Source organism: Lepisosteus oculatus, chromosome 7 (genome assembly GCF_040954835.1).
Source record: "Lepisosteus oculatus isolate fLepOcu1 chromosome 7, fLepOcu1.hap2, whole genome shotgun sequence".
In the NCBI taxonomy this organism is placed as follows: Eukaryota; Metazoa; Chordata; class Actinopteri; order Semionotiformes; family Lepisosteidae; genus Lepisosteus; species Lepisosteus oculatus.
In genome coordinates, this window is record NC_090702.1 from 55,020,838 (window position 1) to 55,044,715 (window position 23,878).

At 44.1% G+C, this 23,878-nt stretch overlaps 1 protein-coding gene across 5 annotated transcripts in view; it reads right to left on the reverse strand.

Annotated features, from left to right (window-relative positions):
- The window catches only part of LOC107077938 (uncharacterized), a 129,580-nt gene that overhangs the window by 60,355 nt on the left and 45,347 nt on the right, over window positions 1-23,878 (reverse strand). For 3 of the 5 annotated variants that reach the window (XM_069192814.1, XM_069192817.1, XM_069192816.1), the window contains 3 exons: window positions 11,420-11,594; window positions 4,690-5,148; window positions 3,549-3,848 (listed from right to left, as the gene is read on the reverse strand). In XM_069192814.1, the coding sequence (XP_069048915.1) occupies window positions 3,549-3,848; window positions 4,690-5,148; window positions 11,420-11,594 (934 nt within the window). The remainder of the gene's footprint in view (window positions 1-3,548; window positions 3,849-4,689; window positions 5,149-11,419; window positions 11,595-23,878) is intronic. The other 2 variants (XM_069192815.1, XM_069192818.1) reach the window with 2 other exon arrangements.

The following is a 23,878-nucleotide window of genomic DNA, read 5'->3' on the forward strand; positions in this document are numbered from 1 at the left end:
AATAAAATACCTAAAACAGCACAAAACAAATGTTTAGTTTAACTCATTTCACGGATGGATTTTCCTCTGTGCTAGCCCAACAATGTAGGCATACACCGCGCTGTCGACTTCCCTGAACACAAGGGGCCATACAATCGTGCGTATCAGCGTTGGCAGAACTTGTTGCACTCTGCTGAGAAAAATGAAGACAAAAGAATTATTTGACTCAACAGTTCAAAGCATATTGCTGCTGTCAAGGGAGCCTTCATCTTCCAAGAAGATGCCATTCTTCCACAGGCAATGGGAGCACCAAGAAGCTCGAATGAAGTCACTCAGTAACAACAGGGTACTTTGTCTCCTTTCCTCCGGCCAAGTCGTGCACTTGAAAGCCATTTAACTCGACGTTGAGGTTGCATGTGAAGCGACGGACAATGAGACGGGCTTCCTCATTGTCAAGGACAGTTAGACTTTGAAGATGATGCTCAAAAGGGGTCAAGACAGGGTCAACTAGCGATTGTTGGGCCCTTGTGCGGCCATCTGAAAAGGAACACCGCGTATATCACAAAGAAATCATCCATCTGAAAGAGCAACAGAAAAGCACGGTCTGGCAACACTGCCAGGAAGGGCCAGCAGCTGATTCTGACACCCCAAGATCGCCAGCAGCGAGCAGCCATTAGCGTCAGTAATACTGTCGCCATTGAAACGAAAGTCTTCGTTCTTTTAGCCCATGTTTCGGATTGTCCTAAAGTTATCCTAGAGACTTTCTAGACAATACGGAGTTTGTAACTGATCGATCAGGACCACATTTCCTCTGCCTGCTCATGTGTTTTGTTTTCTGTTTTTCAATTCGGCTGGAATAAAAATCTTGCTTCTCTAGGGAGCCAATGGAAAAAAATAAAACTTTTAGAAGAATAGCAATTTGTGTGAAGGCTGTTAATTCTTGACCAACTGTTATTTCTGCAATTTTCTAGATGATGATGATGATACTGTAAGCTATCCAATCATTTCCTACACCGCTTTATGCAAAGCAGGGTAGCGGGAGAGCTGGACTATCGCAGCAAGCAGCGGGGATAAGCAGGGTATACCCAGGACAGGACGATGATAATGGTATAGTCATACTCATAATAATGGTAACAATACAAAAGAAGTTATGATCCCTGGGACAGAGTGCCTGTTTTCTTTTTACTTTTGATGAATATGAAATACTCCAATATTTTCCTCTTCCCTTCTGGTATGTTTGTGAGTGTGTATGTGATACAAATGATACTTACCTTTTTTGTTTCCCTAAAATCACTGCAGTGTTTCCCCAGTGGAGTATTGTATTGTATTGTGCTGATCAAGATGGCCACCAGTCACCTTTCCTGTTTGTAGTATCCCACAATGCTCCCACAAATGGTCTTAAGGGGAAAGGTTACTGGTGAGCCATCTATAACAGATGTAAGATTATTTGTTTTGTTTAAGTGCATATATAACTGTTGCATGTTGCATAACTGTTGCTCTGTTTAAAGGTATACATTTTTATGGATGGTTAAATACTTTATTTTGACCAAATTGCCCAGGTCTGTGAAAAGACGTGAGTGGGTCCCTTTAAGAGAGGAAGGTCCTTGGAGAGGAGGGCCTATAAAAGGCACTGGGAGAGCTCAGCAGAGAGAGGGTGCCTTGGAGAGGAGGTGTGCAGAGAGTACTCCTGTGAGGGTTTTTTTTTTTTGTAATCCCTATTCTGATGGCAGTAAATCCAGTTGTGTTTGCATTTGAAGACTGCAGTTTGGGAGTTTCTTTTCTTTTGATTCAAACCTGGTCGCTTGGCCAGCGACAATCCCTTTCCCTTACACTGAAAGCACTGTATGATCAAGCACCTATAACATATAACAGAAGAAACAAGACAGTAAAGAAAGCCAAATCAGCACAGTACAAACAAACAGTTCAAAGTTACAAAGTCTCTAATCTGTGCAGTGAGTTCCAGGGATGTGATGCCATCCACAGGAGACTCTGTCCCACTGTGTGAGTCTGGTCTTGGGCAGAGAGAGGAGACTCTGTCCCACTGTGTGAGTCTGGTCTTGGACAGAGAGAGGAGACTCTGTCCCACTGTATGAGTCTGGTCTTGGACAGAGAGAGGAGACTCTGTCACACTGTGTGAGTCTGGTCTTGGACAGAGAGGGGAGACTCTGTCCCACTGTGAGAGTCTGGTCTTGGGCAGAGAGAGGAGACTCTGTCCCACTGTGTGAGTCTGGTCTTGGACAGAGAGAGGAGACTCTGTCCCACTGTGTGGAGTTGGGTCTGGGGCAGAGAGGGGAGACTCTGTCCCACTGTGTGGAGTCTGGTCTTTATTTTTCAATGTCTCTCGAGCAATTAATGTGGCACCTCCTGTTTGTCAGTGGAATAGAATCCCCTTTTCAGTAATCCTTTATTAATCCTTTACACTGTATACTGTATAGAGGGGTCTAAACAAAACAGGACACTGTCCCTTGCTATGTCCATGTGTAACCAAAATCAGTGTCTGATGACTGCCTCTTTCTTTTCTAATTCCTAGTTGTTAGGCAGAGCTTGGCTTTCTCTGACTTCTTGCACATCCAAACCCTGTTCCAGTCTTGTGGGAAACTGGCATGATGACACATCCCTTCCACTTTAGGAAGGGGTGTTCCAATACATTGGTTACCTAAACTTTCACGGTTCAAATGCAGTGGTTACCGAAGCTTCCACAAGAAAGCCTGAATTTCATCCTGAACACTCGAGTGCCTCACAGAGGCAGTGAAAACCGGATTTGGAAGAGCTGATACCTGTCATGCCCCAAGAACATGTAATGCAGTGCTCTGGGAAACCATTCGTTCATGAAAACATTCATTTCTGAAATGAAATATTGAAGGTTTCTTAAAAGAAGACAAAGTCATTTAAAAAGAATGTCCCTCTAAAATTGTGCTCACCTGCTTCCAACCAGCAGACACGTTTTTAAAACGCAATAATAAGAATTTTTGTATCTGCGGCACGAAGGCAGTTTGAGATTTATGGCCACTGGTTTCAACTTCCTCCCCCCGATTCTAACTGACACGTCCAGAGAAAGTGAAAAGGGGCAAAGAGGCTGTTCTGTTAATTGCGATGGTGACATCTGACTGTGCTGAGCAGGGATTTATGGCTAACAGCTACACCCCGGCTCTTCAGGACGGGATAATACCAGACAGAGGAGCCTGAGCCTGCGGCACACGAGGAGCAGACCGCCCATTGTAAGAGCCCCACACTTTGAAACGCTCTGAATCGAACGCGACCAGCATTTTATCAAAAGGCTCCCTCTCTGTTTAGTGGAAAAACCTTTCAGCATTATTTATAAAGCCCCCCCCCCCAGAAAAACAGCCTGACAAGAGTGTCCCAATGATCCAGTGGAAACGAGTGCATCTGAGGCACTTTCTCTGGGCTGGGGCTGTGGTTTTCTTTGTTTGTCTCCCGATGTCCTGCGCTCACCAAACAATCCCCACCCCAGGAGTTTGGGTAAATAAGTGCTCACAATGCCCTCGGAGGAGCCTGTGAACATACCATATGGAATTTGGAGGGGGAAAAAAAGGAAAAAGTTTCCTAACCTCTTTGAGGGGAGATGGGGGGGAGAACTGGCCACTGGCGGAGCTCCAGGTCCGGCCAGGTTTCCTCCGCGGAGGAGAGCGGCGTCCCCGGCTGCGAGCGCGTCCCCTCAGCGCAGGCTCCTGGCCCCGGAGGGCCCGCGGCCCGCCTGCTCGGCCTGCTCCTCCGGCTCCCTCTGCTCGGGTCCCCGGGGCCCAGGCTCGGAGGCAGGACATCGGCAGCCCAGCCAGGGGCCCGGGAGAAGGAGGAGGAGCGGAGCCCCGAGAGGACGGGGCTGCCTCCCCGGCCAGCACTGCCGAGGCCTGCAGACGGAGACAGGGCACCGGGCTGTAAACGGAGGACCCAGCCCGGGGGGCAGCAGAACTCCAAAGGTCAAAGCAGTGTCGGCGTTTCTGAACAGCAACTGGCCACGTCCCAGGAATTACATCCCCAGGATCAGCGCCATTGCTCTTATACACATTTAAATCTTTAACTTCTGCCATTTGAACTCAAAACGTCATCTCTTTTTAATCCAATCTCAGAAATCGGGAAATGTTTTATTCCTTCAACCAAAGCGAAAAACTCTTTAGTCTTAAAGTCTAACACCACTGAGCTATAGAAGGGGCTTCACATGACATGTGAAGGGATCACATCCACACACATCTTTCCGTGATCAAGTTATGATGTGCTGGGAAAGCCCTGCCTTGGACGCTGCTAATACACGTCAAAATAGCTGTGCTGAAAAGGAAGAACAGAAAATAGAGGCATAACTGTGAAGTGTAATGATCAAGCTATGAATTCTCTGTAGGAGAATTAAAACTTCATAAGCATCAGAGTTTTGTTACAGATGCAAATGCATTTTTAATTAGCAGACATGCATAAAAAAAATTAATAGAATAGCTACAATATGATCAATTGCAGTCCATATCAGGTGGTGTTCATAATTTAATCAATACACTGTTTTATCGTTCGAGGAAGTAAATCTGTTCCACGTTCCACTGAGTGTATTCCTGTAATTTTAGGAAGCAAAGGTGGGAAACCTTCACTTGTTTCATAAAAAAAAATGAAAGTGAAGGAAAACCGAAAAGTCGAAAGACCTATCAAAATAAACTTTGGTCTGGAGCAAGAAGCTGTATCCTTCGGGTGCTTCTGTGACTTAATTACCGGACTGCGGGGGTGAGGGGTGTGGCGTTGTACCAGACAGTGCAGAGCTTCTCCCGCTGCTAAGCGAGGTGCTGCGGCTGAACAGACTGGAGGCCGGCCTGCTGAAGCTGGACAGTGAGCCCCCAGCGTCCGACAGGGTGGGAGACGTGCCGCCCCTCGTGGGGCCCACATCGCCAGGTGAGGGGTGGACATCAGCAGGGTCAGGACCGCCCCAGAGGATCTCCTGTTCTTTCGTCTTCTCTTCCTGTTCTTCTTCCCGAGCCCTGGCATCCGCCTCAGGTGGCCCTCCACTCTGGCAGGCTCCTGCTGGCTCCTGAACGTGTGCAGGGCTGCTACCACAGTCTTCCTCAGACGAGGCTGGGCTAGGAGCAGGAGACCTGGGCTGCTTGTCCGGGACTTGTATGGGGATACTCTGTGCTGTCTTCTGGGTTTGGTGCAGGCCTCTTTTGGGATTGAGCACTAAAGACAAAACAAGATTATGAATTCCGTACACTGCCATGCAATTTACCAAAGAATCTGTGAATACAATGTTCTCTTAAGAGCTTCAAAGAGGTATCAGATACACTGTGTCCCGAATTTGGTCCTAAGTTTTTAAGGTGATCACAAAAGTAAGAGGTAATGCAATTTCTCAGCAAACCATAACGGATTAATGCGTTTTGTTTTATTGCTGTCATTCATTATGCCCAGCTCTTCAAACTGTAAAAGCAAATAGCTCTTCCGTCAGTCAACAGCAAACGCAATTTTTAAAAGTAGCTCAGGTGGGCGGCTGCGTCAGCAGGCGTAGGCTGCAAAGGAACAAGTTAAGGTTTATTCCCTGCTGGAAAGAGAAGAAAGGAAACACAACGTTTCGGCTGCGGAGCCTTCTTCATTATCTCCTTAAGCCATGCAACCTCTTCTCTGAATGCCCCTTTCTTTCATTAAAGCACCACACCATGTATGCGCTTTAGATAAACCTCGACGTTGATCAATTATGTTGGTGACCATTGTCTTTCTATCAGACAGTATTCCTGAAGATCCGAAAGCTTCAAAGAAAGCCCTGCCGCCATGGTGCCAACACATCTTCCACTCTGCACTGTTTACGCGCTTTTTTTCTTCTCCGTGTGCTGTCTGCGCCGGGTGCGCCATTGTGTGACGTGAGGCAGCGTGGGTCAGAAGCGTTTTCTGCCAGGCACAGCAGTGGAGCTCTGGGCAGGACCCAGGCCATGCATCTTCCATGTCAGAGCCATCAATGGCACATGACGTCTCCTGGTGACCAATCAGAGGAGCTCTGACACCCTACCGGGGGGTATATTGGCACGCTGAGCTCTTTAATGACAGGCATTGTTCAAGACGCACAAAGAAAGGGCTTGAATAATTAACATGAGGTCCTGTGTGGAGGTCATCAATATGCCACATTCATCATAATTTAAGACTCAAAAGGAAAATCCGACACACTTTGCTGGGGCTTGCCTGTGACATGTCCCAGTTCACTGGGTTTTAAAGTGAAGGTTTCCTGTTTTACTAGGCTATCCAGGCATTTCTCAATTCAACAGTAAACCTAAGGTCTTAATAAAGTACTTGGCCAATTTTGAGGTTGCAACAGATTGCAGTAAATATAAACATTGGAGTAATACACTAATGTTTAAATGAAGTCCTTGATGGTGATTAATGAGTGCAAATAAATCCAAAAGACATTAAAAGATAATATTTGTTATCAGAAAATTGGGAATGGTGGGATACTTTATAGCCATTCACAAGAATATATATTTATTTTTATTTCTTTTACTGTATCTATCTAAAGACAGTAGCTTCTATTCTAAATATATATGGTTAAAAAAACTCTAACTTCAAAGATCCACTTCACAAGAACTGATTGCTTCTTAAACTAAACAAGGAATGCAAGCCAATTTACATCCGAGTGAATTCATTCAATCTTACATCCAAGCTGATTCAATTTTTTGTTTTAATTGCACTGTCACAGATATAATTTATGTAAAACATAGGGAAGTATAAGTTCTTTTGATTTACTGCGGTGTCTCTGTTATTACGCCTGATTACGGCCTTTGTCATAGGAGATTCAGAGTTGCTATTTATTAATGTAGTGCAGCTGACAAATGTCTCGTGTAATCTATCTCTGCCCTGACTCGCAAGTCTGAAGTGTCCTGAAAAAGACGTGTGAGCAGGTGAGGATGGTCCTTGCAAAGCAAAAAGAACTGCGAACCTTTAATCTTCAAACCCATGGATTCGTGAGGTTCACTTTGAGTAAAACAAATAGAATATAAAAATAATTTTAAAAGACTAGATGGATTAAGAGGTATTTCATGGTTTCCTAATGTGTAGGATTTCTTCCTTCTGTACATAAGTACTGTATCTAGACAGTTTATAGTATATTTTAAATATTGTCCGAAAAGCTGCAGGTCTCGCATGGTTAGAGAAAGGAACCAGGTAAATTATGCTGCCAGCACAGAAATAAAGATGTTCGGAGGCTCCAGGGTTTTTTCCGAGAGTCTCCTCAATGAGGCACAGACACAGCGGTTTGTATCATGAGCCTGAGAAGACGCTGGAGCTCATATTAGAAAATATGAAGGAAAACTGCTCTGGATGTATAAGTCCGCTTTCACATTCCATTTTGAATCTGTTAAACACGTACACCTTTTCATTCATCTGTGTTTGCACAGAGTACACACTCAACAGATCCACGTGTAACAAGTCTTTTTTGGGATGTCATTTCTCTTAACTTTGATTCTGCATTTTAGTAGGTCTAGAGGAATCTTTTGATGTAGTAATTTAATATTGTTATAATTACTAAAAAAAGAATACTGCTTTTTTTTTTTGTCTTTTCCAGGCATGGCACTGTATCTCTTTTTCCACAACACAAATCACTCCTGAAGAACAGCAGCAGCAGCAACGACAACAAGAAGCGAACTAACATCCAGTCAGACAAGCAGAGTGAGGAAAAAAAGCCCATCGGTGTGCACCAGTGGTAGGGGTGGAGTTCAGTAGTCTGACGGCTGTACTATTAGTCACCTGCAGGTTAAACAGAAAGCAATCATACTGACCATGGAAGATACCCAGTGATAATGATAATGACACTGACTGGGTTTTGGGTTCAGGGTTAGAGGACTGGGTTCCTAACACACCCGAGTGTTCCACTGTCAGTTCCATTGCCACGTCACAGAGTTCCGCATGTCCCTGTGTTGGGGCACAGAAACGGCATAACCCGCTAACGCTGGCCTTTTCTCTTCTTTTATAGGCCTCGTGCACATCTTTTATTTCTGTCCAGCACCATGCCATGACACCCCTTAAACTTTCAGTTTAATTTGCGTTCACTCCCTCGACTTTCGTCTTCCGTTTTTTTGTAGTCCCTCCCTTACAAATCGCCTGTGAAATTTACCACAGGTCTGCACTTTTCCTGACTGGAACCTTCTGTCTTCAGTGGCATGTAGGCCTCATTATTATTAATGGGGTAAGAGAGCTCCTGTGCTTTTGCTGTCCTTATCGCTTCTGTTCTGAGCTGCACTGGCTCCTCCTTTTCAGAACCTTCTTGTTCTCAGTTTCCCACCTTCCTAAAAGAAACCTCAGGCTTCAGTCGCCAAACTATCCCACTGAGCTGACTGTGTCTGCAAAGACAACCTCACACAGTGAGAAGACATTCTCAGTGTCCACGGGATACATCTCTCCACGGTCTTAGCCTTCTTTTCACACTTCAGAAATGGAAGGCCTTTTTTTAATCGCCCGCGAGAGCACATCCGTTTTAAAACATCAGTCAAAGATCTTCCGAAGCCGTACCGGTGAAAATGCTCAAATCGGGCATCAAAGAGAAACTTCCGAGAGAATCCCAGCTCCTGAAGTGAAAGCCTGCTTACTTTACTCCTGCTGGATCTACCCGACTGAGGCCTCATTGTGCTCATCAATACAGTACGGGGGACGACAGAGAAAGTCCTCAAAGCAGGACAGACTCTGATTTCTATAGCAATGTGACCAGTCACCAGGAGAGCCCTGATACCAGACTAATGAAAAGACCCCTGTCTGTCTCCTAACTAGCCACCAGTGGCTCTCCGATGCAGAAAAAGCAGAGGATCAGTGGGTATAACACCACCCCCCCAACCCCGCCACCAGCACCAGCACCAACACACAGAGCGCCCCCTCACTCCCCCTCCCACAGTGCCTGCCACCCACCCGTCCGAAATCCCTTTCATCTCCGGCCCTGATCCTTTCGATAAATAAAAACGGCAGCCAGAATATTTCTGCCCCGGGAGAGGGGAGAGAAAGGGCACAGGGAAATCCTCCCTGGACAATCCCTGCTTGTTATACCCCCGGTACCATGTGACCAAAGTCATTCTGCAGAATAAAGAGCAGAAGCTGGGTACCAGATTTCTGCAATGATCTTTTCACAATTCCCAGACTTATCCCATCTGTTATTCAAGGGGCCGCTTGAATGGCGTGTGTCAGCGGCGCTGTAGCTGTGTAAACTGCCCTAAGAAACCGCTGAGCCCTTTTCCGCTTTTACAGGGGGGTGGGCTGATTGTTGCTGAGCCGGACGCCATATGGTTGAATAATTAGCTGTAGACCCCAGTGCGGAGAAATGCTCTCCCTCTCACTGACGTGCCTTCGAATATGTATGTTAATGGTGAGCAGGTGACAAATGCCGGTGCATTAAAAACAACTCGAGTTCCGAGACTACAGAGCGCCCCTCCGCCGCGACCCTTTCAGACTCGTAGGCACAGCAGCAGAAGATCCAGGTCGTCTTGACGGCTGGTGCTGCTGTATGTGAGCTCCCACCTTGAAGAAAACTGTGTGTACTGTGACAGTTGTGTACAAAGCAGCCGCTGACGCGAAACAAACGACTTTGAACTGAGTGACGGCTGCTATCATCCAGTCCGTGACTGCTACAAGGCAACACCCGAAGCACTGGATCGTCAGCAAATGATTTGGAAATTCTGGCCAATGCATTTTTTAAATAAATACACATTTGGGGTCAGACTTATTATTGCATGTTCAGGATGGAAGATATTGAGATATTACTGAGATTTTTCACAATAAGGCATGGACTTTGTGCAGCAAATACAAACACTCAAGCATGTTGCAGATTTAGCCAATGTCTTGCTAATATTCTGTGATTTATAGGTTAATAGAAACCAGACATACCAAGTATTGAATTTCGGAGGGATTTATAATCTTATAATCTTATAATATTTATAATCCCCAGGTTAATCAGGTAGTACGCAATTAAAAACCAAGAAGAGATTGAACTGTAATTTACCTTTTCATCTTTGATACATACTGAATACAACTATGATTTGGAGAGATTTATCACTTTCAGATGTGTTTTCTGTAGACAAAACATTGCTTTTTGTCATTTTAGAAGAAATCTCTTGACACAATATACATTTGTGATTTTTGGAACAGCAAAGTTTTCTGCCTTTCGATAGTCTGCGTTCAGTGTTCTCATTTCTGAATTGCAGCAGTCACTGAATGAGAAGAGAGCATCTAGCAGTTACTCATGAATCCAAGCACCTTATCCCTTTCAAGTCCAAGCATGGCCAGCAGACCTAATCCAGCAGTTCCTCTCGGTGACCCTGAAGATCGGCAGTTTGATACTTTTTTGACTTGGAACGTGGAATTTTGATCACTTTTTGTCTCCGCTGCATCAGGAGCAGCTGGCTGTGATTCACGAATGCTACAGGGACATTTTTCACGAGGAATGACAGCAGCCGAAGCCCGTGTGAAAGTAGAATCGTTTATTGCGCTGGTGGGAATGTGGCTGAGGGCTGACCTCCTGGCTATAGGATGGGGAGTCCAGGACGTGCCTGCCAGGTGAGAAGGTGACCAAGGGGCAGCGGCAGGGGTGGAGAAGGGGTGGAGGAAAGATGAACAATTGAGGGAGGGAGAGGAGAGGGTGACATGAGGTACGTATGAGAATTGAAGCCGTTACGTCAGGATTAGGTGGGAGTTGCGTCAGCTGAGCTCAATTAGTTCAACTGCCTTCATCCCTCCTGAACTTTCATCAGACCTCCATCACAGTGCTGTGTTTGGACATTGATGATTTAAGAGTGACCCATGGGCTTTTTTCTAGAACCAGCGCTGGCTTCTCCTGCAATCGCTCCTCTCAGTGTTTATTTTGTCTCTCGGACACAGAACTCTGGGGTCTCCTTACTCATCTGGTACGATAGCTTAGAAACAATTCAAACACATGTCTGCGTACCTAGGGTTGAAGATCCGTAAAACCCTCAGTTTTAGTAGACTAACAGGGGAAAGGGACTTTTTTTGTACATATTGTTAACACTTTAGTTTATTTTTCTAAATGACTGTTTTTTTCAGAAACATCCCTACAGCATAGGAAACATTAACAACAACATGTGTAGTGTAGGCTGCAAAGGAACAAGTAAAGGTTTACTCCACAGCCGAAACGCTGTGTTTCTTTTCTCCTCTTTTCAGTGAGGAATAAACCTTAACTTGTTCATTTTGTCTTTGTTTTCTTCTATTTCACTCCATTTCTAAAATGAAACCAGGCCCGTTGTCCAGACCAGTTACTGCTTTACCAGACGTTGCCTAGACTTTATTGTGGGGAAAGTCCACTATTTCGAATCTGACAGGTTAAATTCCCCTTTAGCAAATCTTGTCCATTGAATCAAAAGTCCTTTAAAGTGACACCCATTAAACTGAGCGTCGAGGGCAATAGAAATATGTAGTGCGGCCGAAACGATTCTGGAGGTCTCAACAGGTAACAACAGGTCCCCCGGGGCTGTACCTGGGCCTGTCCTCAGTGTGGAGAGGGCGGGTCCCCGGCCGGTCACAGGGGGGCGAGCCGGAGGTTTGGGGGTGGTGCTGAGAAGCCGGGGAGGTCGCAGAGAGCCCGGGGAGGCCTTCATGTGAGCCAGGAAGCGTGGACAGGGTCTGAAAGGGCAGCTGCTGGATGCCTTGTGCTGGAACAGAGGGGACAGGGCCGGAGAGCGTTGGGTGAGATTATCGTCACGGCGAGGGTCCGAAGAGGAGAACAGGAAACAGGGAATTATTCTCCTTCAAACCACGGAATAAAAGAGGCACCGAAGAGATCTGGGAAATTAGGGTTTAAGAAAGGCGAAACATAACATACAGTATACTGGAACAAGTAATAGGTTTATTCCATGCTGAAAAAAAGAAGAAAGAGAACACAACGTTTCGGCCACGTTGTGACACCTGAAGAAGGCTCCACGGCCGAAACGTTGTGTTCTCTTTCTTCTTTTTTTCAGCATGGAATAAACCTATTACTTGTTCCTTTGCAGCCTACGCATGCTGACGCAGCTACCCACCTGAACTAATACAGTATACTGTATGTGTGACCTGTATATTTGTGTTTTTTATTGCCCGATTCAAATCTGTCCAAACCCTTATGATTCAGAAACAAATATATCTGAATCCCGTATGCTTTTCTCAAAACTTCTCTCTCACAGCCACACACAAGCACGCAGCTTTAGGAAACCCTACCTTGATTTCAATAGCAAGGGGCAGGGTTTCAGCTGAAAAGATAACTGGCGTAGCACTGAAAAAAAACTCCAAAGTACCCTGCAGATCAGATTACACTGATTCAATTGAGTAGCTCTTTTGTAATTGGCAGAATATTAAGTTGAAGGAAACTTCAAAATAATGTACTTGTACGCACAGGGCAGACATGGTTTAATCTATCAGCCTTAAACCATCACCATCACCCGATAACCTTTACCCCACATTGTTATTAGTTTTCATCTTGTACTAATGGGATGATCACCAGCCACTTCAGAAGCGAGAGTTTTGCTCAGATTGTTCAGAATGTTGAATCTCATCACACTTTCACGCTGGTAGAGTGCTGTGTGCACAACCCACAAGCACAGTGCTGACTGAATGTCAAGTACTGTACTCTTACTCTGGGCTGCGCTGAAATTTTCTATTGGGTTGATTAAGTGGACAATTAACAATATCCCAAAGGAGCCTGTACAGTAATATGTAAAAGTATGTAAGGAGTGTCCACAGCGAATTATTTTCTCAAAAAACATTTTGTTGTTTTAATTTGAACGTAACACATTATTTCCTCAGTGCAAGCTGCCTTTTTTACAACCCAGACATGTTACTGCCTCTTACTGTGATCTTTCAAGGCAAGGCATTTTTCTGCACAGCACGCCATGTGCCTCTTGGCTCCTAAAGTCTATTTAATTTTACTGTTAATAAGAGCAGAACGTCCTCTCAGAAAGCTGCCATCCTCAGACAGAAATGGGAAGACGGCATTACAGTACCGGGATCTTCAGCTCCGAGCTCTAGGATTTGAAGGATAGAAAGAAAATGCTATAAACTCGGCAGAATCAAATTCCATTCACAGTCGCTGTTCTTCAATTATGGCTCCCCCTTGTGGACATCATTCGAAGGTGCGTCTTGTGGGTTATCTGTGACGCTGCGGTCCTTTTAACGGCGCTTAATGCCGGCGTTGTCTGAACTGCAGAAATGGGGATCGCAGCTGAAAGAGGAGAGACCTGCAGCAAACGACATTCTCAGTGTGGCTCTGTTCCTGTGCCAAGCCTCTAACTTTGTACCGCACACAGAAGCACATTCTTGAAAACGCACATACAGTTGTTATGTAGTCAAATAACAAAACTATGGATGTTGAGGTTGTGCAGTGGTTAGCCTTGCTACCCCGAAGTCCTGCAGCCCTGGGTTCAATTCCAGACCTGAGGTGCTGTCTGCGTGGAGTTCGTATGTCCTCCTCAAGTTTACATGGGCTTGAGTTTCCTCTCAAAGGCCAAAGATATGCTGGTTAATTCATTGGCTGATGAGAGACTGGCCCTGGTGTGAGTGTCTGTGTCTGTGTGTGCCCTGCCATGGACTGGCGTCCTGTCCAGGGCGTATCCTGCCTTGCACCCTTTGCAAGCTGGGATAGGGTCCAGCGCCCCAGCGACCCTGTACTGGAGAAGGCAGTTAGAAAATGGATGGATTGATAAAAACGTGTGTATTCTGCACTACTCTCGTCTCTGTTTCAACAAATACTGTAAATTCTGATTCCTACATCCTATTGTGCAGTAGAGAATCTATATATAAAAAGCATATATATTCCAATAAGAATATTGTATTTCCTAGTAAGTTGTCACCATTTTAAGGTCCAAAATTGAAATAAAAATATTGTATAATCCTGTATGGCATAAAACCTGGGTTTAACACTACATTCAGAAAATGTCCAAATGCGATTAATTTAGGAAGAACTTGGTTGTATATTTGTTTACTAAATAAAATAGTAACCATCAGATAATCATTGCAGTTTAGTTATCATTAACCGTAGAAGTTGAAGTCATACCTCTGTTGAAATGTATTACTGTCATTATCCTTTGTTTCAGGAATTCCTAAAAGGAGGAATGATCTCCAAAAGGATCTGTGAACTGGAATTAATCAAATGAAGAGCTGTAATCTGAAGTTCACACAAACTGCTTTCCCTGCTCAGGCTGCTCCCTGTTTCTACAGCAGCAGAACAGACTTTCTCTGGAACATCCTGTTGTGGGAGTTTGAGCCCTGCAGTTTCTTCTTCCACTATGAACTCGTCCTTTTTTTTTTGGAAGTCACCAGAGATGCTCATAACCACATTAGACTGTCCACAGCAGACCTCATGGCTGGTCTCAAACCCTGTCTTTCAGCAGGAAGGAAGCACAAGCCAGCTCAATTACATTTGACATTGATTCCTGGTACTGTAGATCTGACTTATGGCTGTTCACACTGTTTTTAACCGGTATGGCATATTTTAATCAAAGGGTGCGCTTTTTTCTTTCAACAAATGCCAAATCTCTGAGTCTCTCCTGAGGAAGTGATGGACAACATGATCCAAAACTCTCTGCCGGCTGCCCTCTTCATATCTAGCTGTGCGGATTATCTTGCTCCCTATGAACTGAAAACACTGAAAGTGAAACACTGTGTTCCCGCACCATGCCTATTCCAGCGTTTCGTCTACAGTCCACAGCCATGTCAGAGAAGCCATCTTCTTTCAAGGAATGGCTGCCTGAGAGCACTGGGGCAATTAGATACACAGAACCAAACTGGTCCAATGGGTTGAATGGCCTCTTCTCTTATTGTTATCTTCCACAGAATTGCAAATGTACCTGAGATAGCTAGCTAGATGGATAGATGGATAAATGGACAGATGGATAAATGGATAGATGGATGGATGGATGGACAGATACTTTATTGATCCCGTGAGGGAAATTGCAGGGCAACAGCAGCCTGGTACAGTCAACAGAGCACAGTGTAACGAAATGATACAATAATACACATTACACTACAGTCCATCAGACAATGTAATATGCCTTCTGAATGCATCTCACTTCAAAGGAAAGTAAATAGCACAAGAACAATCTATCTTTCCAAGAGGAAAGAAAATCTCAGTAGGCTAAAGAAATCTCATGTTCTCATCTCGTTTGGGACACAGCTTTTAATCTGGCTCCCTGGGGCACAGCTTCCTCAACAAGAGCTGGTCATTTGTAAGAGACATGCATGCTCACTTTAAAGGAATACAAGTGTAAATCGCAGAATGCCGTGAGGGTTTTGTAAGTGCAGGACCTCATAGTCTAGTAGAACAGCTTGCCACTGACTTCAACCAGAAATTAAAGACAAAAGAGCTTATACTGTAGGTTCCATTGTTAGTAAACCACGGGATAGGCTCATATTCTACCGGGCGGGAGTCATCTTTTTTTATCCAACATCCTAACATGTTTATTGGGGTCGTTGCTGGCTTTTATTAATTAGTCGCAATTACCATTTGTACCAAGGATAGAGTGATTGATGATTTCAGTGGAACTATAAACCCAGCTGGAAGTGCTCATCGGGATCGGCTTGGGCCACCCATGCTCCAGAGAGGACCCAGAGCACCATGCATGCAGGTGCCCTCTGGCGACAACAACCACCTCCAACACATCTTTCACTTCCGTTCAGAGTAGCAACGCAAGGACAGCCGTCACCCTGAAGCATAGGAACAGTTACTAACAAGAGCAGGCCAACTGGGCCCATCTTGGTCGTTCACTAGTTAGAGATGGACTGATGTCAGGCCCAGCTGTTTACTGAAAGAAGCCGGAGTATCGGCTTCCACCACATGGCTGGGCGGCTTGTTCCACACTCCCACGCAAACATGGGTCATTCGTATGGTGTTTCAAGGAATTACCAACTCAGGCCTGTAGCTTCCTTCTACCTTGGCATGCGTGGCCAGGCTCAGGTATATAGCAACGGGACAAGTCAAGTGAAAGTCTGAAGAGGAAGACGTGATTTCAGACAGCACCAACGGGGCAGTGAATGTTACTGAGGGGCTGACGCTGACAGAGCTCTGGGAGAACGGTAACTGCTCTCTCGACACATGTCCCACTCATGAGGTGGAGATTTCTTCTGTCGCGTGATTCTATGACTTTATAGCAGGAATGGCCTCTACACACTACTTCTCCCTGCCACACACAACAATACACCTCCTTTAGCAGCAATGACACACACAGGCACGCTTAGACACACAAACACTCACAGACCCATGGACGCACAAATACAGGAATGGACACACACAAATGCATGCACACACGCACACACACAGACACACTCACACATGCACACACACAGACACACTTACACATGCACACACACACACAGACACACACACACACAGACACTCACACACAAACAGACACACTTACACATGCACACACACAGACACACGCACACACACACTCACACATGCACAGACACACTCACACATGCATGCACACACGCACACACACACAGACACACTCACACACGCATAGATACACTTACACATGCACAAACACACAGACGCGCTGCTCTCAGGGTGCACATCTTCGAGTCCCTGCAGCTGGGAGTCACTAATGCAAACTCTCCTTCCTGAGTCTCCGTGCCCTTTGGTTGCGCTGCTCAATGGAAAGTATGCATTTTTCCTCCGCTGCTTGTTTAACCCAGAGATGAAAAAAAAAACAGTATTTAATGCACTAGACACGTGTGTTGGGAATCCTTTTCAAACAAAGTCCAGTTAGCAATAAAATATGCCAGGACAGTAAATATTGATTTTCGTGATTGATCGCCTAGCACACGCCACTCAGTCGGCTCTGTGTCTGCCCACATGCTGAAGCCAAAGTGCTTTTCTGTCAGGAAATAATTTAGCAGAACTTCTGTTGGTCCTGCCTGACATTTAAAGAACGACATTTAAACGTAATAAATACTTCTCTGAGCCCCACGCACAAGCACTTCTAACGTTAATCCGTTTATCTTTGTCTCTGAACTCCTCTGTTGACTATTTTTTTTCAACAAGTAAAGCTAACCCTGGGATTTAGTTAATTATCTCATTTTTAAATATATTTTTTTTTACTCGAGAAAAAGTGCAAAGATGTCTGAAAACGTCCCTTTGGGAGACACGAAGCCTACTACAACCACTCTGTTCGGTCATCTTATAACGAAACCTTCTCCAAACATTAGAGTATCTAATGTTCAGATAACTTTTTGAAAAATACAATTGCATTGCATTGAATTTTCCATTTGATATATACAAATACTCCCTTCTAGAACTACAAGGTTATTTATAGCATAATTAAACTGCAGAGTGCTGAGAAAAACTTTGTGAACCCCATAAAAGGTTAATAAACCAATACAATTATGTGAAGTACAATTTCTTACCATGAAACCCAGATTTAAGCAGAACTGATGTTTTCATAAATAACTAATAGGGCAAATACTCAGAAATTCAATGTTACCGGAGAGGCAATGGTGTATAAAGTAGAAAAAAATTAAGAATCACGGTACTGTATGTGTTTAATAAGTGAACCCTTCGTTTACTTAGCACAATTAGGAAGGTGATAAGAACCAGGTGGTTAAATAATTGGGTACCAAGCAAACAAACCTTGTGCTGTATAATGGCCAGAAATATTCATACAGGATGGTGGAAACAGGTCATATCATAATCAGAGAGAGACTGGAAAAAAAGTGACTTTCAGGCATATCTAAACAACCTAGAGGGTTCGCGAACGTTTTCTCGGCACCAGAACTCATTTTAGCCGTTCGTGTAAACCAGACGGCCTATGGTTATGATTCAGATTGTTCTCTTCAGCTTGGGACCATGCACAATCATACAGTCACACTGCAAATCAAAGAGCTTGCATCTCGAAGACTTTGAGGAGTCTTCAAAGCAACAAACAAAGAACTTATCTCCAGCTGTTTCGGGCTTTCTCTTATACCCCTGAACCCCAAAACTGCACTGGGGTGGGAGCCCCTCGGTTCTGACACACACAGAGATCACCACAGAAATTATTTCAGTTCAAAAGGCAGCTGGATGTGAACTCCTGACATATAGAATAACAAGCTCAAGGAAGCCATGCGTTCCCAGCATAGAAAAGGCAATAATACAGTGCTATTAGACTCTCTGAGCTCATGAAGAACATTATTCAGTATTTGTTAGAGAAGACACATCTTTCCACTAGTTTTTAATTTTGGTTTGCTTGTTTCTTCAGATGTTGGCGTGAAAAGGTCAGCTCTGCTCATGCTTGGTGCATATAGTGCACTATCAAACAACTTTATCAATTAAACACTTGTTTAAAAACCTTGCAATAGGCATGTACCATTCCTTTTTTGGGTGCATATTATGGCAAAGGCTAACCTAAATGAAATAGGTTCAATCCAAACCAGTGGGTTTAGGGGCTTTGCAAATAGACATTACCTCATTAAGTCCCAAATCTAGATAATTAAATAAGACAATACACTTTTTCCCCAAAAGTAACATACAGTACAGTGTCCTCATGTCTTCATTATGTTTCAAAACAGAAAGGAAGCTGAACAAACTGTATCTGTGATGCACTATACCTGACACAGTTGACTTTTCAGCACCGGAGTCACTGTCACTGTTTTATCTAATTTGCCCACAGTAGCATTTCAATCAGGTTCAATTAAGGAATGGTGGCAGAATTTTAATAGTTACATGGCACTTTGGCCTTTTTGATATTTTTCAGGAAGAGGATGAAGTCATGGCTTCAGCCCACATAAGCCTTATATTACAAGGTCTACGAAATAGAATTATTTTTTGCCGTTAATTAGGAGCTAACATAGATGCAAAATTGTTGAAATGAATATAGGAAGTCTATTAGATGACTCTCCAGATGGCTTCTAGAAAGAAAAGAGAGTTCTGCTACATAATAGCACAGACACTAAATGAGCTATCTTATCTGGAGACAAAAAGCTGAAAATGTCTCTAAGATGAATAGAAGTTATTTAGAATTTCTTTGCCTTCATAAAAAGTTAATTCTTTAGAACTCTGACAACTAAAAAAGCCAGGCTTAGCTTTAACAAGGTTAAACCCTCTGGAGGACTGACCATGAAAAAACAGATTTTTAAATAATTCAGATTTGTGTTTCTGCTCATTCTAATTAAGTTTAATATTGGGAAGCTCAGACAGTGGGGAGCATTGTTGAGGCCCCACGGATTTAAGGAAGAAAATCTGATTATCAGCTCGTGTCAGAAGCCAGGCTGTAATGCAGCTTAGCATTCAGTCGAACTTTCTCCTTTCGCTGGGAGATAATTACTCCTCTTTTCAGCTCCAGCACACATGCATCAGCAGTGCTAGTCTTTGTAAACAGCAAAATGCAAGAACTGAACTTTCAAAAAGGGCTCCTGGATTAGAGAGACATCTGGGTGGGTAAACACTTCTAATCATTTAAAATATTAAAAATAAGTGAATATGTGTATCTGGAGGTGCCTTTTCATTACAGCTTTTTCCCCCACCTTTTTATGAAACAGGATAGAGCACTTTGTTTTATGGAGACATATGGTGTTTTAACTTTACAGTAAAAAGGAATTGTCCATAACAGGGGAAAAACTCAAACACGGGTTCAGTGATAATTTGTGCATTTTCCAGAGATAAAATACACTTTTGCTACATTTGTGTGTTCAGTCTTGTGTATGGTCAAAAAATAATTAAAATACTTGAAAAGAAGCCTTTCAAAAGTTTTTTTCTGTTATATCCATTGTGTGTTTTGGAGATACTTCTGACAATTTTAAGTAAAAAGTGTTATGTTTTTTAAGATATCTAGCAAGTGGTGTTGTTCCGCACAGGTTCGGGAGCAGGACAAATTGAAATCTTGCATTTCCACTAATTTACATATAGAGTAAATACTCTCCTGTCCACAGTTCTGAGTGCAGAGTATTTTCTCACTCTGCATGTCAGACTCATTGGAGACGTCTCTTGCACTCTGTGCTGCTGGACTTTACCTTTGTCGGTCCAGCATTTCATTATCTCCTCGTGATCTGTGATCCAACTGCCCTTCACCTCCTCCATGCTTCCTTCACGAAAAAACGTCTTTTCAACCTCACATTCTCCACGGAAAACATCCGTGCTGTCTGTTCTTCTCTCCATCTCCAGATGTAGTTACCCCTCACTAGAACTCCAGAAAAACCACAGCCCCAAGCTTGTCTTTGCTGTTTTGTCTCTCCCCTTTTCTCTATCAATCCTCATTTTTTGTACTTTCTTTTCTTTCATTCACTGACAACTGTCAGCACTGGTCAGGCCCCTCTGTTTGCACCCCTCGCCAACAGGGTACAACAGTGTGCTCCCCACACACTTTTCGGCATAATGTGCGAAGATTAGCCCTTCTGTAAACACATCAATTTATTACTTCACCTTTACTGGTGTCTTGAGAAACACTTGGGATTTGGGATTTAAATCAGGAGACATATCATTCAAATCTTGACAAGATGTAACGGATGCAATGGGGAACTCCATAATGAAACCCTCACTCCGTTTTCAGCCATAGCTTTCTGAAACAGTGATGCTCCCAAAGATCTCCTGCTGTGTTACAGACACCAGTCCGCCCAGTGCACAGTATAGACCTCAGGACTAGAGGGAGATGCAGCATGGCTATCTGAAGAGGACGAGCCATTTCTAAAAATGTCTTTTGTCTTTCTCTCAGGATGGCTGAAGAAGTGGAAGAAGCAGTTGAATGAGGCACAGCTGCTCTGAATGATACATTTTTCGCTCAGGGGGAGTTAAATTCCAGTGAGGGAAAAGGATCTGGTGGGAATGGCTCTGGATGTGATTGGTCACTCCTCCAGACTAATTGGGAGGCTCATAAGAGCAGCCATGTGGAAAAGGGTTTCAGTCAGCATCTAGACTGTAGCCCGATTGGAAAGTATGAAAATGAGCTGTCCTTTGGTCAGTGTAGCGGTAACTATTTCTCTTCAGAGAGAAAACACAGTTTGAGTCTTGATTATTTCTTGCGTCAACATTATGAGCTAGAAGGGCTATCTTAGATTGTGTGATTAAGTTGTAAACTTCAAACCAGATGCAGCTGTTTCAGGGATACACATTTTTATGAAAGACTGGGGTCCTGTGGCCAAACAGGGTCAGCTGGAAGAGCTAGGAATGGGGAAAAATGTAATGGTTGTCCATCATGATCTGGTTCCCAGGGAAGAGTGAGATGGAAGAGTTGCAGTAGTGCTTGTGATTAGTGTATAAATGGAGAACTGAGTGTTGGGGATTAAGCTGGGTTTGACACCGTGGAGCTTCTTTAAGTTAAAATGTCTAATCTAATCTCAGAAATGGCATTTATAACTGAAATATTCTTGTGTGCCTGTTGACTGAGCTGAAGGCAAACTATAGTGGCCTGTGTGGATAGAACCAAGAAGAGCATCTGAGAAGAAAGAGGAGTGTGCAGGCTTCCCCGACTTATTCAGACCCTGGAGGGGTTCAGAGTAGTGAGATACTGGCACTCTCATGATTAAGTGATCACGCTCACACATTTTCGACATAGGCTTCACACTATGTATGGTACTGGCATCTTTAAAAAGACGTTTCTCAACACCCTTTTTATTGATTCCTCCCTTTTTTTCTTCCACCAAAAATCAACCTTAAGACTTTACTTAAAACTATGTCCCTTCCTGGAAAGAAATCTCCAATTAGATATTGCTTCAGTAACAGATCTTTATATTTCACCCCACAGTCCTCAGACATTTCTGTGTTCTTAAGAGAGTATAATAATAATTAATCCTTACACTTGTATAGTACTTTTCTGGACACTCCATTCAAAGCTCTTTACAGGTAATGGGGATCCCCTCCACCACCACCAGTGTGCAGCCCCACCTGGATGATGCGACGGCAGCCAGAGTGAACCAGTACACTCCCAACACACCAGCTCTCAGTGGGGAGGAGAGCAGAGTGCACCAGCACACTCCCCACACACCAGCTCTCAGTGGGGAGGAGAGCAGAGTGAGGAAGCCAGTTCAGAGATGGAGATTATTAAGTGGCCATGATTGGTAAAGGCCAGGGGGAAATTTGCAGGCGTAACACCCCTTGATTTTTGATGACCACAAAGAATCAGGACCATGGTTTTACATCTCATCAGTGGGCTGCCAGCTACTGTATGAGTTGCAGGTTGATATACAGTAGCTGCTGAGGTTACCTTCCATCTAGTTCATTTTGGTACTAATAGCTAATGGATATGGAAATTTCATCAAGACCTTGGCCAGACACACAGCAACCTTCAGGATACACTAGAGAGAAGCATAGAGGTCTCCAGTTCACAGAAAGTGAAGCAAATGCAAAGGCTAAACTGTGTTATAAGGAGAAAAAAAATACATGACTGTTATACTAACTTAACCTAAGAAATAACAACAATGTAGCTTGAAGGCATGAATGAGCATGAGAATGGAAGAGTCAACTCAGTCCTTCTAGTAGTCAGTAGTTCATTAGTTCATGGGCAGGTCGGTTGCTCTGTGGCTCAGGATCTGTGCCTGTGGCTGGAAGGTTGCCGGTTTCTATCCTGCGGCGGGCAGAGGAATCCTACTCCACTGGGCCCCTGAGCAAGACCCTTAACCCTAACTGCTCCAGGGGCGCTGTAAAATGACTGACCCTGCGCTCTGACCCCAAGCTTCTCTCCCTGTCTGTGTGTCTCATGGAGAGCAAGCTGGGGTCTGCGAAAAGACAAATTCCTAATGCAAGAAATTGTATACAGTATGGCCAATAAAGTGATCTGATCTTTATCTTATTTATTTGAGGATCTCATCCAGCCCTTTCTTGAAAAAATCAGGGTATCATCTTAGAATATCACAGCCACATGGGTAAAGGAGTGCCTCCCCATCTCTGTTTTAATTTCATGTCCCCACAATATCTTCTCTGTTTGAGACCAAGAAGATTAAGTTCCTGTGTTTTTCTGCAGCTTCTGGAACTTTAATTTAAAGCTCAATCTGTAGATCACACATCACTGAACTGTACGCATATATAAAACAGTAAAAAAGACTGCAACACAACTGCTGCATTAATTTCAGGGCTGTGAAATCCCTCGCAAATGTGGTATTAATGTCAAATTACACAAAGCCCATTTACAATTACCATTAATATTCAGTGTGTTCGCTCTAATGGTGCTAAATGACCGTTTCCTTCCTCTCAGCTAAAATGCTGCCGATCTCTTTTTGCTTAATCGCCCATTCAAAAAACCTTCAGTACAATTTCTACAGCACTAGCGCTGACTAAAGACACTCTGCTTGGTGAGACCCCCTTAATGACAGATCAGCGATTTAGTCTGATGGGATTCTGCTCCAAGATGGCACTCCAGCTGCTCTCCACTTGAAACACATTGTACATGAAAGTGACCTTTTTAAAAAAGGAGTAAAAAAAGAAAATTTTCATACTGTGGCAAAACCATATTCAGCAGTTGGTTCTGCAGTGGGGTGGCTATTAGTGCTGATGCCTCACAGCTCCTGGGTCCTAATTAATAATTATAATTCCTCTTACTTATATACTGTAGAGCTTTTCTGGACACTCCATTCAAAGCTCTTTACAGGTAATGGGGATCCCCTCCACCACCACCAGTGTGCAGCCCCACCTGGATGATGCACCAGTACACTCCCCACACACCAGCTCTCAGTGGGGAGGAGAGCAGAGTGCACCAGTACACTCCCCACACACCAGCTCTCAGTGGGGAGGAGAGCAGAGTGCGCCAGTACACTCCCAACACCAGCTCTCAGTGGGGAGGAGAACAGAGTGATGAAGCCAGTTCAGAGATGGGGGTTATTAGGAGGTCATGATTGGTGAAGGCAAGGGGGAAATTTGGGTAACACCCCTACTCTTTTCGAGAACGGCTCTGGGATTTTTAATGACCTCGGAGAGTCAGGACCTCGGTTTTACGTCTCATCCGAAGGACGGCGCCTGTTTACAGTATAGTTTCCCCCTCACTATACTGGGGCAATAGGACCC